Below are 16,185 nucleotides of genomic sequence, written 5' to 3'. Positions count from 1 at the left end.
GTAGAATGGGCCTATCTATTTTATGTTTTAACAAATTCGGTGTTGGGGACAATTTTATTAGATGGGTCATGGTCCTATATTACAGTCCCCAGGCAGCCATTTTGACTAATGGGCTTAGATTGGACAGTTTCCCAGTTTCTCTCCTATTTGCCGTCGCCATTGAACTATTGGCAGACTCCATAAGCATGATGCCGTCTATACAGGGTTTATAACTTGGTAATGAGCATAACAAAATTAGCTTCATGCAGATGATGTTTTAATATTTTTTTCCAATCTAGAGACATTAATACCAGCTCTAATCAATGTAATTGAAATGAACTTGACCGGATCTGAAGCCGTGCGACTTGGGAGCCTTAACTTGATACCTGCTGCTTTGCCTTCCTTACCTTTTAAGTTGTTTCCAGCAGGTTTTGTGTATATAGGTATACTTAAAACCCTCATATTTTTCGCAAATATATAAAGCAAACTTTGTTTCCCTGTTTGAGAAGTTGAGGCAGGATTTGGAGTGATAGAATTTTCTCTTTGGGACGCATATCTCTGATTAAGATGAACATATTATCCTGATTATTGTGTCCTATCCCAATGATTCCTGTTAGAATAAAGTGATAAAAGACCTAAATTGCTGGCCAATTTCTGTTATATGGAGTAAGCGCAGACCAAAGCTTAAGACAACTACACCGCAGCTGCCAGGCTCTGTGGGGGATCAACATTTACCAAACATCAGAATATATCAGCTGTGTGCTCATATGAGATGTGTTTATGACTGGGTCATAAATAATCCAAATTCTATCTGGCGGGGTGCTGAAGCTTGTCTTTCGAAATATCCACTGAGGGACTTGCTGTTTTTTAAGAAATAAAATACTATTAGGTTGAGCTGTGACAACCCTATTACACCTAATACACTTAAGGCCTGGCGGTTAGTGTGCTGACTTGAGGGAAGGTCAAAACTGACTTCCATCTTCACCCTTATTGTGAACAACCCTGATTTCCAGCCTGGGTTATCCGATGCTGGTTTTAGACAGTGGGGTAATTGAGGCATTAGTAGGCTGAAGGACTTATTTTCTGGTAATACAGTCATGACATTTGAACAAATAGTTGAGAAATATGGTTTCCCCAGACGGGACTTCTTTTGTTATCTGCAGATAATAATGCATAGCACAACGTTAATGGACAATCCTGAAAGATCTGCTGTTGAGAAATTGCTGTTTCTAACAGCTGGAACGATGTCTGTCAGTTTGCTTTATGAAGCAATGCATTTTACACCCTGTCACTTTACAGGGGCTTAAGAGCCCAGGGGAGAAAGCGCTGTCTATCACAATTGATGACAAAGAGTGGAAAGATATCTGGAGACATGCTAATCAATTTCAGTTTGCAATCATGTCAAGGCAATACAGTTTAAGATTATGCATAGAATGCACATATCCTCTAATGGTAGACATCATTTTAACCTTACTCTCTCACCTATGTGCCTTTAATGCAAGACAGAAATTGGCACTCTGACTCACTGTCTTTGGTCATGCTGTAAACTGCAAAGGTACTGATATACCTTTGCTAACGTGTTATCTGAAATAGAAAAAATATTGGAGCTGAAGATGGACCCAGTGTCATCTGGGACCTCCCAAGCAGATATGTAATATCAAAAAACAATAAGAGACTACTGTATTACCTTTGCTGTGAGGAAAAACATTTTATTGCAGTGGATTAATGAAAAAGCACCAACTGTAAAAGGCTGGCCCAAGAGTATTGTTCTATTTAGTGCCATTAGAGTACCTTACATGTATACTGCATTCAAAAACAGAAATATATAAAATTTGGTAACCCTATCTGAACTATGTGGAGCCTGGTATCTCTGCCATCATGCTGCAAGGTTTTTGTTGATTGCCTTTTCTGGATATGCATATGAAGCTGAGCTGATGTTTTGTATTTTTGGTTTGTTTGTTCTTATTATTTATTTTTTTGTGTTTTTTTCTTCTTTCCTGTGGATTTCATAATGTATCCCTCTTTCAATCAATAAATATATTGTTTAAAAAAACGACTGCGCAATGCAAATGGGGTCCATCGTAGTATCAAACCCACAGAGATTTATCACCTGCCTCTCAGCTATGGTGAGCATTAGCCTCTTTTAGCCTCGTTTCACTTTTCCAGCTCATTGATCAACCCTGTTCTCAGCTGTTTGTGAAAAAGCTCTAATAAACTGACTGTACACAACCTGCTCAGCACCACAGACAGACAAAGTCAGCGACTAGCTGGTGAACACAGTGGAGCATTTAGCTGCTAAAGTGCCAGATATTTCCCTCACCAGTTAGTGGAGACCTGATCTCTATAAACAGATATCTGCATATGAATGTAGAATCTGTAGACAAGGGACAAGATTTTGGGATAAGAAGCATTCTGGTTTCTGTTTCTGTTCTAGCAATTTCTATGTGAACATGTTTTGGTTGCATGCAGGTAAACGTGTGGGGAGCACACTGGCCGAAATGTCGTCTGGCCCTAAAACACCTGCAAGAAGTATCAGTGTTTGTTTGGTTTAAAATTATTAACTGGCTATTCGTGAAACAATCTGGTCATAGACATCGTTTCTCAAATCCAGCTCCATTCTCGCATCTCAAGTTGCTCATCAGACTGTGAACAATGACCGGCATATAAGAGGAAATCTTGGCCCTGAAACATTGGCTGTTGCCCCCAGACGCTAAATCGTCGTCAGACGATAGCTGATGGGTTCCAGGATTGTTGGAGACCAAAACAGAGTCAGATATTGACTCTCTGTTATTACATTCATCCAACACCATATGAAGGCTAATGCCCCCAAGTATCCAAAAAAATTACTGAATGCAGCTTTAAGATTTTCATCATGTTGTATCAAGCCCCATTTTTGCTATTTATGCCGTTTATTTTTCAGCAATAGCAATTGAATGCATTTGCATTCTTACGTGTTTATATAGTATTTTAGTGATGTATTATCACTGATGGAATCTGTCTTTCCCACAAAGATTCATATTGCCTTGCTTATGCACAAGGGATCCACAAGAAACAGGGCATGCACAGACTGGACGTGATGCGGAAGACAAAAAGCTTTCGTCTTTATCCTCCTTATGAAAACAATGTGATGCAAAGAGTCCTCCCAACCCAGTTTGTTTGGCTGTGCTGAAAACAGATATACAAGCTGTTCTTCTTCTGTTTTAGTTACTTTTTAAAAAAAAAAAAAAAAATCTTGATCGTTATAATCACAATATGATTCCACAGAAATTAATATACAATTATATTGAATTATTGCTTCATGTGCACATTCATAAACTCTCTGTGTGGACCTGCCCTAATAAAGACTTTTACCTTCCTACTGGCACCAGGTAGTCAGTTGTTAAGTGCCTTGCTCAAGGACACCTTGACAACATTGTCTCATAGCAGCCCATTGATCTGCTGCACATATTTTACCAGCATCGAATAAGAACAGCCACTCATGACCAAAGGGGATTACAAGTGGTTTTACAATATCTATGTCTGCCATTTTTGTAGTCTGTGAATATGTCCGTGTGGTATTCTGCCACGGTCAACGTGCTCATAATGACTTCAGCATAATGTAACTTTCTATATTCCCCCTCAATGTGATGCTGCATGCAGTTTACTGTATCAATCAAGTCCTAAGTGGCTATTGCTTAGCAACACAGCCTCTATTTCCTCTATCTCTACTTTTTATGGGTACACGCACAAATAAGTCAGTCACACACACGCATGCCATTTTTGTATATGATTAGTGTAATGACTGTAATTAATCAGAGGCTCAGTGTTTGTCTGTCGGGGGTGTTGTGAGGTGGCAGTGTTCATTTAGAGTGCTTTTTAGTGCTCTGCTCTCTCTTTAATGACCCTAGCAGGGGACCAGAGGAGAGTACACTTTACAATGTGAAACATTCCTCACGTCTTCCTGGAGCCTAATGATAATGATACTGTCCCTGAGCACCTGAGAGCTACCAATACATCCCCTGTCCATTAGCGAGAGCGAGCAGGTAAAGAAGGAAATAAGAGAGAGAAAGAGCGAGGAAGAGAAAGTCTTGGCTCCAAACATAGCACCATGGCTTAATCTGCAGACAATGTGTTGGAAGATCCAGTCACAGGTGCAGCTGCTGGAGTGGTGTGGGTGTGTGAATATGTGAGAAGGAGGAAAATGGATATAAAGAAACAGAGATCTTGTATACCGCAGTCTGAGAAATCTTGCATTCTTTAATTCATAAGCTCAGTGCATTAACAGTGCAGCTCGGGATTTCATTATCATCTCTCCAAGTGCTAAAAAAATAAGTGTGTGTCAGCCTTTGCTGTGAAGAAACTGCAATGCTTTTGGCTAAATGGCTTGACTTCAGCTCCTTTCATGACATTTGCCACTGCATGATCCCCAAGGCGGTAGATGTTTTATCTGTGAAACTTTTTGAAGCCGTCAAGGGTGACTCATCCATCTGACAGAGATCTCTCCTGCTTTGTCAGTGTGAGCCTGCGTGTACGTGTATGTACGTGTGTGTGTGTGTGTGTGTGTGTGTGTGTGTGTGTGCGTGGGAAGGGGGTGTTTGATATGTGTTTGTGTTTTTATGTATGACCTTGAGCAGCACTCAAGGCTGATTGAGCAGAGTTTGAGTAGGAGCAGTGATGATGTGCCGACAGACTAAACGCAGTGATACCAGCCCAGTTTAGAGCGGGAGAGAGCTCTTAGCAGGTAGTAGGGATTGTCAATCATGACGAGAGTCACGAGGTGCGTACGAATGAATCACAGTAGCCTGGTAATGCATTTGAAGGGGATTTTTTATTTCTGTCTTTTTACTCAGTGAACAAAATGTTAAGAACACTGTCCTGACATTGACCTGTAGTCCTTTTTTGCACAACCAGTGCCACAGTTGTTAAGGCCCTTAAAAAGCTTAAAACATTTTCAGGATCTCTTCTCGCTTTTATCTGTGTCTCTTCGAAGGCTACAGTGGACCGAAGTGAAATCATTAAATTAATAAATGCTTGCTACCTAATAATAATGGCTCTCGTCTTCTATCCTAGAACACTGAACTGGCCCTGCTCTCATGAAAAGGCACATCACATTGCTCTTCCTCTTACTGCAGCAGGCTTGGTACTGACAAACTACCTCCATCACAGTATCCTTTAGTATATATCCATTTTAAGTACATATACAGGTTATAAGCTGTCTATCTGCATTTTACTGATCTAATGTAAAGGGCATTTTGTCTAAGGGTGCCAGGCCTGCCCAAACTGCTAGCTCCTTATATAATAGGACCTATACTCAAAGTCATTTTCCCCTACCCACTTCACTTAATCATGTTGATGCAGCAATACCAGTCATTATTACCTCCAGGATATCATTTAAAAAATGCAAAACAAAAGCTGTTAATGTTAGGAATTTAAATACAGTCCCTCTGCAGCCCTTTACCATTCTGGCCACACACCACCAGGCTACATTATTTAAGCTGTGCCTTTTTAATGTGAGATCACTCACCAACAAGACTTTTATCCTGAATGATTTTAATACCTTCCAGAGATCTTGATTTTATGTTTTTAACTGAGACATGGTTGAAACCAAACGGTTACAGCAAGCTTGCTGAACTACATCCTCTAGAATATGAAAGTTTTAGCGTACCTAAACCCAGTGGCCGGGGCGGTGGACTTGCTGCTGTATATAAAAAGTGCTATAAATGCATTCAGCTATCTGTCAATCATTTTATAATCTTTGAGGTACTTTTATTCAAATTTTGCAGCACAGATCCTGTCCTCTGTGCTGTTATTTACCGCCCTCCATCATACTGAACCATGACAGGATTGTCATTACTGGTGATTTTAACATACGTTTTAATGATCTCAGAGACAGTTACTGACACTTAGTGTGAACCTAGACTTCACCCAGCATGTCACTGAGTCCACCCACCATCTTGGGAATATACTTGATCTAGTGATGTCAAAAGGATTATACATTGTTAATGTTTCTGTGATCACTTTCATGTTCTCTTTTCACTTCAGTGTATTTTTTGATGCTCTTTTACTGGCACCCACAAACACAAAAGAAATTACTGTTCACAAAAGGCAACTAGAAGCTGAAACCCAGCGTAAATTCTCTGAGCTGGTAACTGTATCCAATCTATCTAATATAAACTGCTCAGTCAATGAAATGGTCTATTTTTTTCAATAGCAACCTGACTAATATTTTAAATGCAGTTGTGCCACTCGGAAAAAAAGAGATTGATAAAATATCATCATGGATGACAGATTCTGTTTGTGAGTGAAAGAGATCTTGTAGAGCAAGCTTGGGTGGATGGCTAGATAGTTAGTTGGCAAAAAGCACTGTTTGAGACCACTAACTGGACATTTTTACCGTCACATCGGAACCACATTTTACTGATCATTTTAACCCAAACCACGATCTTCCCCTCTCCCTAACCGAGGGTTTTTATCCCTAAACCTAACCAATGACATTGAATGACACATGAAAAGCTTAAAATGCGTAGACATGACATGGCGTGAAATGCCCTTCAAAGTGGTGTGCTATTTATATCCCATGAGATCACGTTGGTCAATGACGTCCTGGACCAAAGATCTTCCACTAGATGTGAGGATTTTGCAATAGTCTTTAACAACAAAATTACCTCTATAAGAGTGGCCATTGTCATAGATGCTGATAAAAACATCAATCGATCTAGCAAAAATATTGCAAACATGTCAACACGTTCTAACTCCCAACCTGTCACATACGGACGTTTGGTCAGGAACCCTTGGCATCACTTTTTAATGCACTGGGTTAATGTTAAGGCCATCAGTTTTAATTATTTTGCCTTTGATTGAGCCTCATCGACACTTAAAATAGAGACGAAGACATTTTTTTACTATTATATCTGCTATTTACTTTTAATTACTGAACTTATTCCAAACTGATTAAGGTTTTTGTGTGCAGCTGATTCATTGAGGCCCCCCCTTCACACACACATGCACACACACACACACACACACACACACACACACAGACACACACACACACAAGCGCGCATGCACACACACACACACACACACACACACACACACACGCTATAAAAAATCCTCCATTCAGTAGTTGTGACTTATTTCTGTCTGGATCAAAGGGACAGACTGCCATGTCTCGAGAGCTAGTTGCTTATTAATTTTTGTCAACTTATTGACTAATCAACTAATTATTTCAGCTCTAGTGTGGAACATTTCCCAGTTCAAGGACACTCCAAGCTCATTCTGGCATTGCAAACTGTAATATTCAAACGTCTTGGAAATCTGTTTTTAACGCATAAAGATATTCAGTCATATTTGCACAAAATGATGCAGTTTGGTGTTTTCTTGCAACCTCTTAATTTTACTCCTATATTTGATGGAGAGGATCATCATTGCTGCAGCTTTTTATATTCATATCTATTCAAATGTTTTCTGTATGTTATAAGCTACTGCTGTTTTGTATCTCATGACTTTGACTTTCATTTTTATTTCCAGATATCAACATGGCAGGAGAGCCCAAACCGTACAGGCCTAAGATGGGCTCCAAGAGGCCTCTCTCGTCCCTCTACAGGTCGGTCTTATTTTACTGTTTCAGTCAGTTATTGCTTTGATGATTTACTTTTCCTGCCGTACTTACTTTCTGCTGTCTGTAAAATATGTGCTTAAGATCCTCACTGGCAGGCTGGGTACTTGTGGAGGAACAGCCAGTTCCCTACATGTGCTATCAGTGCCACTTTTTGTCTTGTTGCTGTCACACATTCACTTATTCTTGACGTTTTTGACAGTCTTGTTGGAGGCTATGAAAACAAAAAAATCAACTAAATAGCCGTTTTTAGAGCTTTTAATGGAATAGTTTGACATTTTAAGAAAGATGCTTTTTAGCTTTCTTGCTGAGAGTTCGATGAGAAGATCAATGTCTGTAAAGTAAATATGAAAATATGGAGGGAGGAGATAGTTAGCTTAGCCTAGCACAAAGGTTGGAAACGGGGCAAACAGACACCCTGACTCTGTCCACAGGTAACAAAATCCACCTTAATTTCTTTTCCTTGGGCTTTATGACTCAGCAACATGCTGATACTTTTTTGTTTTGTTAGAATTCATATATTATAATGTGTTTTTCGAGATACTTCAATTTTTATTTCATATCTCACTACCCAATGTTATGTTGTGTATAAGAAAAATTCAAATAAATAAATCGTGAACAAAATCCACCTACCTGCACTTCTTAGGCTCACAAATATATTATATCTTGTTTGTTCAATCCGTACAAAAACAGAAACATAAAAACGTAAATTTGCTGTTTTACAAGTGGTTATGTGCTGGACGCTTTCCTGGCTGGGGGCAATAACTTCCTAGAGTCTCTGCTGGTTGCCTGGCAACCAGCTTCATATCTACCATATGAGAGTGGTATCGAGCTTCTCATCTAACTCCTGGCAAGAAAGTGGAGTAGCATATTTCTCAAAATGTCAAACTATTCCTTTAAGAAACAACAGAATACATTATTCAGATTTGTTGTGTGTGTGTGTGTGTGTTGCTCTCATGTTTTAATTTCCATTCTGTATTGTGGCATGATTTTGTTTCTTCACATGCTACATGCACAAAAAAATGTATGTATGCTGTATTAGAAAAATAAAAATAAAACTCTCTTCTATCTTCACAGTGGCTACGAGTTTGACTATGACTACTACAGAGACGATTTCTACAGCAGGTAATGTAAAAAAGATTATGTGTCACTGGTAAATAGAAGTCAGAGTGTACTTTCTAACTTTTTTCATTTTTCAAGTCCCTTTTTCCTGATATTTTGCCCTTCAGCATACAGCCTCCTTTCTCCCCATTTCTCTGAGTCAGCTACTTAGATAAAGATGAGTTTTGTGCAGAACAGCCCCATTTCCATCTGAGGCAAAGTAACTACATTATCATAGGCATAATGAATGTCATATTGGGGAGGTTTTTATTCCTTTCCGTTGGGCTTACTAATGATGCTTTTATCCGCATAGGCGAGTACTGAATGTCAGATAGTCCCCCGGCTGGTCATTTGCGCTGGCAAGGCAGAGAATGTATCTTCCTTCTGACATTTTCATTGGTTTGTTTACTTCCTCCACTTTGCAATTTCCCTGAAAGTTGAATCCTTCAGCTTTGAGTCTTTATTGCTATTTTGGCAATTTGATATGTGTAGGCAACGGGGAACAGGTTTAGATTGAATGGCTGTGGCATTGTGCAGTATGTCCCACTATCATTCAGACATCTTTTTCAGCACGTCTGTTAGGTGCTTTGGAAGCCCTTCTTGTTGCTTTAACAATAACAAATAGGGAGTGCAGGAGTGACTACTGAAAAAAACACCAACTTGATGACACACTTTGGTGTTCAGCGGCCATCATAAATCCAGAGACACATTTCTTTCCCTTTTTAAAAATGTGTTTGTCTGCATTGTAATACCTTAAAAATATTTCTGTTATTGCAAAGATTGCTGTATTTTTCATGTGTCTTCAGACTCTTTGAATACCACGGTCGTGTCATGCCCCCAACCCGGGCTGTGATCCCAGTGAAACGTTCGCGGCTAGTTGTCCCATCCACACGCAGAGCCAAATCCTCCTTTCCAGTCAGGGCCTGTTCTTCCTCTTCCTCTTCCTCTTCTTCCTCCTCTCGAGCGCTCAATGTCGGCTCCTCCATCACAGGCCCAAAACGTATGTTCTCTTTTCCCACTTTTTGCCCGTCTAATTCACTTTTTCTTGCTCTGCTTGAAGGAATATTCTGGTTTAATACTACTTGAGTCTTACCAATGTAATTGTTAAGATCTGGAAACAGGGTGACAGAAACTAATCCGCAGCTAATTAGTATGATAATTGATCCATCGTTTCAGTAATTTTTCAAGCAAAAAAGCTGATTTCAGCCTCTCAAATGTGAGGATTTACTACTTTTCTTTGTCATATGTGATTGTAAACTGAATGTCTCTGGGTTTTGGAGCAATGGTTGGATAAAACAAGAAATTTTAAGACACCACCTTGTTCTCTAGGAAATTATGACTGGCGTTTTTCACTATTTTCTGAAATGAATGAATTAATTGAAAAATAAATGGCAGATTAATCAATAAGAAAATAATCGATAGTTACAGCCCTAATCTAAAACATTTTACCTGGGAGTAAAACTATAAGTCAGCACATCCTAAATATTGATAATAATCCCTCAAAGTACAGAAAAAATGTGTGCACGTCACTACAGTAAGTACGGTAGGTCAAAGTTGAACCAGGGAGTGGGTCTGTAAAATGTGATGGATGTTTACAACAGACAGTTTGGGTTGGTAGGTTTAGGACAGTTTAATATTAAATAATACATTCTCTTCCACACTCTTCCCACAAGGTCGGCTAATCTGGGGGTTTGTTTTAAATCATATGTATAATCATATGTTTCTTGCCTTGTTTGATTTATTTTTAGTGATGCAACCATTTTCCCAGATCTCAGCAATTAAAGCTGCTCTAAACAATATTTTTATATCAACATCGGATCAAATACCTAAGTGTAATGTTCGCAGTGACAAACCCACAGAGAATTATCACCTGTCTGTTGTTCCCCTCAACTTTATTTGGGCATTTTAGCATCTTTCAGCTCATTGCAACTTTACTGTTTTGGTTCACTCTCACTACTCTCATTGTGTTATTGCTGTTGTTGGCCGGAGCAGGCTGCTGTTTTCTGCAAAAAAAAAGCTCTTAAAACACACCACATGCTAACTGCCGAGCACCAAATGGCACATAGACAAATTTAGCAACTAGCTTGTGACAATAGAGGAGCATTTAGCAGCTAAGGAGGCAGATATTTCCCTCAGGAGTTGATTGAGACCAAAACAGAGCTAATTAATAAATGATAATGTTTCTGCTCGGTGTGTAATTAAACAACTGTTTGCTAACACACGTATCATTTTATGATTATTAAGATTTTAAGATTATTATTTAAGATTATTTAAGATTATTTAAGATTGGCCAGGTGGCCAAAAAAAGCTAAATTAATGTTATTTAAGTTGGTGAGTACAGTGTTATTATTATTACTGAATGGAATGATGGCAAAAATTACAAAAACAAGATTCAGGTTGTAAGAAACTGTAATTTTCCTTCAAGTGTTCAACAGTTGCTTCTGTACTGCTCACATTCTCACAGATACTGATCAGTATTTTCCCTGTAATGCAAGACACTAAATAAACTTTCAGTTATATCCCCATAATCCCCATGCAGGTTCACTGATTGCACCTCAGCCACATTTCTGGCAATGAACTTGGCCATCGAGATGTGTTGGAGCAGTGCAGTAGCTGTTACTGTTTTATCTGTGTCTCCTTGTCAAACATCACATTAATTATGCTTTTCAACTTTATTAATCTATGCTCCCAGTGAAGACAGACCAGCTCCTAACAATCAAAAAGGAGCTGTCACAGATCAAGACTAAGATCGACTCACTGCTGGGAAGGCTGGAGAAGATTGAAAGGCAACATCGCTCTGATGCTGGTAAGATTTGAAAGAAGGGAGGGGAGGACCTGTCTGCTGGAAGAGTATGCATATACACATGGTAAAGAGACGGAAAGTGCTTGTTAGGTATTGAAATGAAAGACACACACCAGTATATGAGGAGAGAGGGCAAAGAGATACAGAAAGTATGAAAGGTTTATTGAGTGGCACTTCTGAAAGAAAGATCGTTCTATTATGAAAAATAATATATCAATTCAATAAATCAATTATGTTTTCTGGAATATCGAGGTCGGTATATTCTGAAGTTAAACACCAGCTTCTCTTGCTTTCTTTTGCCAGAGATGCAGAGGAAACACGAAGAGGTGTGTGAGTGTCTCCATGGTGATGCAGCAGACCAATCTGGCGGAGAGGAAGCAGAGGGGACAGCCGAGGTGGAGGCGGGGGAGATGACGGACGGCGGCGAAGACGACTTTGAAGATGAAGGCACCAGCGACATGGTGAGCGGGCCAAATAGCCATTTATAGTCTCAACAGGGCTAAGTGGGGTAACTGAGTTCTGCCGTCTCTCAAGTAAATGCAAGCATAATGTGTTCAGTCAGGATAACTGCGTGAGTGTGTATGAGTCCAGAATACATTTTTTCCCTTCCTGCATGTGTTAAATTTTCTACCTAATATACATTTAGTACAGTCAATTGGCGATGTGTGTTTGTTTGTGTGCATTAGCTGCATGTGTTAATGGATAAACTGTGCAATGCTTCAGCACTGTTAGTAAACATGACTCAAACATGAGGAAATTGTGATTATATTGGGACTATTTGCATCAGTGGATTAAAACACATTTGGTGCCTTAATGAATATTTCCTTCAGCAGAAGTTTGTAAAATAAATTGCAGTGTTTTTCTTTTTTTTGTGATCATCAATTCACGAAGATACACTTAGGTTTTTGCTCCTTGTACTGCTGCCACGGCTGCAACCACAACTAGACTTTTGCCTGACTGTTGATAAATTCTCAAATTGACCATCATAATGTTATATTGGAAAACATTTACAACTAAATAGTGCTAAAATATATTGACATATAGATGGACTAAATTATGTCCAACAACAAAAATCTACTAAGATGGGGGGGTCTGTATTCTGATATCAATGTAGTATCTTGCATCGATTGATGGCCAGACAAAAGCTTGCAAGTTTCCATGCACATAGGTATGAGACCAAATATACAAATGATAGGAAAGCATGAATAGTATATTCTGTATGCCTTCAAACTTGACATGCATCAAATAAACTGATCTCATATTGTATGTGTGTATTATTCAGTCTATTTTGCCTAATTTCCCAAGCATTAGAAATAAAACTATTCCACACTTTGCCACTCAGTCCAGCACCTCATTTTCATCAAACCAAAATAATTAATTTTTGGTCTGCATTCTTACAAAAGTGCACACAGGTTATCAAATAAATTAGCCTAAAAAACTAAGTGCAATTTATTTTCATGAACGTGCACTCAGAGCACGTGCCGAGACGCTGAAGCGTGCATTGCTTTGTCCTGCAAAACCACACCCATCTGGGTGATATACCAAGTTTTTAGGGAGTCCTCCCTGGAAGAGGACCCGCTCCCCATGTAGATATAAAGGGCTCATTCTAAGGTAACGAAAACACAACGATTCTTAGTTTCAGGTGCTTTTACACTAATTAAAACATACTCATGAATATTATATTCCATCTCTGCCAAGGCCGCTCCGCTAGATGCCACTAAATTCTACACACTGCACCTTTAAAAACCCATTGCATTATCTGAAAACTTAACTGTCACAAGTTTTTCTTATCTCATGAGTAGTTGACATATGGGAGATACGTGGTTTTCTCAGTAAAGCAACACTATATTGATGTCATGGTTGTAAAAAAAATCTTTTGTAATTGCAGATAGAGAACCACATATCGGACATTGACAACTGAGTAAGGTCAGTATTCAATCTCTGCTTGTATTTTGTATGGAAGGAAACCAATTAATGAACAATGTTCTATCTGGCATTTCATTCAGTGAATAGAAATGTAATGGTGTATGGAAAACATATGCGAAGTATCCCCTTCAGTGCCCAACAGCTTAAAGTCAGAAGCAGCAGCAATTCAAAATATCTGAGGCTTATTTTCCACTTTTAAGCAGAGTGTGAGAGTGAGAAACACCTTCCAGTTTAATCCTTCACACTGTTCCTCTAAATGGCCTGTCATTCTCTCTGTCTCGGAGCGTAAGGAAAGGCAGCCTCTCCGCAGTTATCATCACTGATGACTGTCTGAACAGCCACAGAGGTCGGACTCCATCTCATCCGCACTTTCCATCAAACGACATTTAAATCTCCCCTGATTTTCTTTGTATGAACAAATAGCGATGAGATTTAATTTGCCTCTTGGCTGACATTTCCTCCCTGCTGTCCTCAAGTGCCCGATAACGGAAATCTCTTTTAGCTGCTCTGAATATGATAGATCGTTAAGATGATGGCATAATGAACTGTTTGTCCTCAGGTGGATATCTCGGCGGCTGCAGGTAATATTAGAGGCTCATAGCATTAGTTTATTTTAACGTTAGTCACAGCCCACACACATCCGCTGTGTTTCCACCCACCTGACAGGAAAATCTTGAAAATGTAGCCACATTTTCTACAAAAGGGTGCTATGACAGACAGTCCATCAATAATAATGAATTTTCACTGCAGCCTTTCTGTTTTTCATCTTTTTACAAGTTGGGGGAAAAACGAAGCCTACAGTGCACAAAGTTTGGAGAGCAGATACCAGCAAAACCTTCGTGATCAAGAAGGTGTATTTTAAATTAAAGGAAAGCAATGAAGGGAGTGACTGACAGCAGAGGAGGAGTTTTTTCAAACTTGTTTGTTGCTTGTTTGCCTCATTAGAACATGACACTCCTGATGTGTACTTCATCAAAATGCTGGTTATGAATATTCTCCAGACAACTACAAGATCAACTGCAAAGAGCAATCAATAATTTTCCTTCAAACTGATTGCCTTTCTGAAAAATAAGGACAATATATTGTGTGCTTAATATACTATGGTCTGTATTGTGCATAAAAATACAGTTATGTGATAAATCAGATGAACCATCAAATGCCCTCCTTTGTTGTACAGCAAATGTATGTTTGTTCTGTTTCTGTGCATTGAAAACTGTGACGAGCCAGACTGCTGGCAGAGAGCTAAATATGAATGTAAGAGGAACACATTTGCTTTGACACTTATGTGATTTGCGTTATTCGTACATTTTGCTGAAATGTACAGTATGTATTTTAGTCACAGGCAGTTTCCACAATGTCTCCACACTGTGTTGTATGCATATCATGTTTGCCATTTGTTATACATGATAAGATGCATTTTGGATTCTGTTCGCATTCAGTTTATGGTAATCAAAAGATGACTATTTTTTACAATCAGCATGTTAAAAATGTGGCTATTATGGATCATTTGTATTCATTGCATCTGTTGTACAGCTATGGATGATAATAGTTTTTTGAAATAAACCTGTTCCTCCCAAAAAAACTTCCTGGCTGTGTATTGTGGCTTTCATTCTCACAAACAACAACAACAAAAAAGAATATGCACAAATGCACACTGTGCGTCTGTGGGGGTCTTCTCCTCGGCACAGACTTTACTTTCCCTGAAATCTTGCAAACCAACTTCAACAATCTTTTTTATTAACCTTGTATGACACAATGAATGGCACTGAAAACTTACTGTCTGACTCAACTTCAAGTTATACTTCTGTGTAACTTTTTCCTCAACCATTTTCAAATAGAAGCAGCAAGGTGAAAATGAAGGCACAGGATAACGCTAAAAAAGTAACAAAGTTTAATTATAGCATTCCTATATATTAGTTCCTATTCTCTAATTGGCTATGAGAATATTCATCCATTTTTTTCTTAAATACAGTGCCCTTGAAAACTACATCCTGTGAGAGATAAGTGGTGTGGTGAGGCAGCAACAGATGGCATTTCTAATTCACTCACTTCATTAGCACCATTTCATCATTTTCACAGGTTAAGGAGGGCCATTGGCCAGGTTGCAGGTATAATTGGTTCTGTCATCGCTGGCTAGCTGCCACTGAGTACTATGATCAGTCATGCAGCTCCTCTAATACGGACAATGTTCAGTGTGTGATGAACTTAATCAATCACCAGCCTGTAGCTGCTGGAGAAATTATGAGAATAATAGGGGTCAGGATCTTTATTATACATCTGTGATTAGCCATAGTTGAGTCAGGATGCACAACTTGCAGGGAGCATGGTTTCATAAGCCTATATGTCAAAGACAGCTAATTTAAGAGGTGTTATAAATGGTATCTAAGGGAAAGAAAGCATCTACAGTGTGTCCAAACTTTTGACTGGTACTGTATATGTATGTATTGTATGTTATATATGGTATGTATATGTACTGTGTATTAATATATTTTAATTCACAAACTGAAAGACTTCTATCATCAGCTGTATATTTTTTTCTTCATAGCCAAAGTTGATATTTTTCATTCTGACTCTGACTGATACCCCAAATTTGTCACATAAAGTTCAGAGGATGCAATCTGTCACATATTTGCTCATCTGCATGTGTCTAAAAATATTTGCAAGGTCTACAGTACATTACATTTATCTCCTGTGGTAAATGTCCACATGCAGGGGTGATGACAACTCTGTGATAGAAGGAAAATGAATTCTTTTTAAGCGCTGTTCTTAAAAATAGATC

At 38.8% G+C, this 16,185-nt stretch overlaps 1 protein-coding gene across 1 annotated transcript in view; it reads left to right on the top strand.

Annotated features, from left to right (window-relative positions):
- Positions 1–15,008, top strand: part of LOC137194421 (RNA-binding Raly-like protein) — a 47,271-nt gene extending 32,263 nt beyond the window's left edge. Inside the window, exons 3-9 of the mRNA XM_067606302.1 lie at positions 7,489–7,564; positions 8,654–8,701; positions 9,484–9,677; positions 11,370–11,483; positions 11,784–11,941; positions 13,369–13,406; positions 14,184–15,008. Of these exons, the coding sequence (XP_067462403.1) occupies positions 7,489–7,564; positions 8,654–8,701; positions 9,484–9,677; positions 11,370–11,483; positions 11,784–11,941; positions 13,369–13,401 (623 nt within the window). The 3' untranslated portion in view covers positions 13,402–13,406; positions 14,184–15,008. The remainder of the gene's footprint in view (positions 1–7,488; positions 7,565–8,653; positions 8,702–9,483; positions 9,678–11,369; positions 11,484–11,783; positions 11,942–13,368; positions 13,407–14,183) is intronic.
- Positions 15,009–16,185: the final 1,177 nt, after the last annotated feature.

This window comes from Thunnus thynnus, chromosome 12 (assembly GCF_963924715.1).
Source record: "Thunnus thynnus chromosome 12, fThuThy2.1, whole genome shotgun sequence".
In the NCBI taxonomy this organism is placed as follows: Eukaryota; Metazoa; Chordata; class Actinopteri; order Scombriformes; family Scombridae; genus Thunnus; species Thunnus thynnus.
The sequence above is the reverse complement of the archived record's forward strand: the minus strand, read 5'-3'. Positions and strand labels throughout refer to the sequence as shown.